General features: G+C 31.0%; 1 protein-coding gene across 2 annotated transcripts in view; it reads right to left on the minus strand.

The window, feature by feature from the left end:
• Positions 1-1331, minus strand: part of LOC104752265 (beta-glucosidase 30) — a 16145-nt gene that overhangs the window by 2177 nt on the left and 12637 nt on the right. Inside the window, exons 5-7 of one of the 2 annotated variants that reach the window (XM_019238403.1) lie at positions 725-802; positions 497-584; positions 31-405 (exon numbers count right to left, since the gene is read on the minus strand). The exons of the other annotated variant lie outside the window; for it this stretch is intronic. Of the exons in view, the coding sequence (XP_019093948.1) occupies positions 31-405; positions 497-584; positions 725-802 (541 nt within the window). The remainder of the gene's footprint in view (positions 1-30; positions 406-496; positions 585-724; positions 803-1331) is intronic. 2 annotated transcript variants of the gene reach the window in all.

The raw sequence follows: 1331 nt of genomic DNA on the forward strand, positions 1-1331 counted from the left end.
AAAAAACAAAATTAAGCTTAGATAAATTACCATCCAATTTCAAAGGCAAGAGCTCGTTCAACTGCTTCTTTATCCTCGCTAGAGTCTGAATTATAAGGCTCATGCCATATTGGTGCCAATACTATACCAATTTTACTGTCATGAGAAAAAATTTTGCATTTTCGGAATTCATCTACTGCAACAGCATGAGCAAGAAGAATGTGATGTGAAACAATGTAAGGCTCAGTGCTCGAGTCGCCAGCGTGACTTTTTTCATTTACCCAACTCGAGCATCGTCCAGGCGCCTTGTTACCATTATCGTAACTTGCAATAGCCATGATGTATGGTTCATTGATAGTTGCCCACAACTTCACTTTCTCACCAAATTCTTCGAAACAAATTCTTGCGAAATCTCGAAAATCTTCTCTATATTTTCTCAATAAAATATAACATCAGTTGTTTTTGTTGAATAACATTATATATATGGTGTCTAAGAATATATGTTAATTAGGCTTACACAATTTTAGGGCTTAAAAAACCATCATATTCGTCGTCCAAAGATTGTGGATGGTCCCAATGATATAGCGTCATTGAAGGTTGTATGCCTTGATGTTTATCAGATTTTTATAATTTGGTAAGCGACAACTACTTTTATATTATGATTTAATTGCATTACTTGAGTTATAAACCATACCTTTTATTTAATTATAGAATTTTAACTTAATTACTGGTGTAATGATCTTACCATTAGCAAGAAGTTCGTCTATGAGATCCTTGTAGAATTGTACACCTTCTTTGTTTACTCCATCTTTTAGCTTTCCACCTATAGACAAATGACAATTCACCACAAAATAATTAACCTATTCACTGGAAGGTACTAACAAACTTTAATTTTGTTTAATAGAGTATCACTTAATTAGAATGCCATTGGAAAATAAGTAAACCTAATTATCTCATTAACGGTAAAACAGTCATATATAGTTTTAAAGACCGGATAGTTTAACGAGTTGTTTTACGCGTAAACCTAATTATCTGTATATAATTCTACGAGTTGGTCCACCAAATTTTGACTGATGCTTGCTAAACAGTGGACCGGATAGTCTATTTTGACATATACAGATATACGTCAAATTGCATTAATAAGATAATAAAATCATTTAATCTGTCTAACTATTATAATATTGACTTTGGAGTAACACATACTCATATTCATAAATAAATATTCCATCAAATAAGTTCATAATTAATTGTTCTATTAAAATTAAAGAGATAATTTTATCAACAACTGAGACAGGTTTGCCGACATAAAAAAAAAAGAAAAATAAAAAAAGAAAAGAAAAAATAAAGAGGTG

The sequence above is a fragment of the Camelina sativa genome, chromosome 16 (genome assembly GCF_000633955.1).
Source record: "Camelina sativa cultivar DH55 chromosome 16, Cs, whole genome shotgun sequence".
Taxonomy (NCBI): domain Eukaryota; kingdom Viridiplantae; phylum Streptophyta; class Magnoliopsida; order Brassicales; family Brassicaceae; genus Camelina; species Camelina sativa.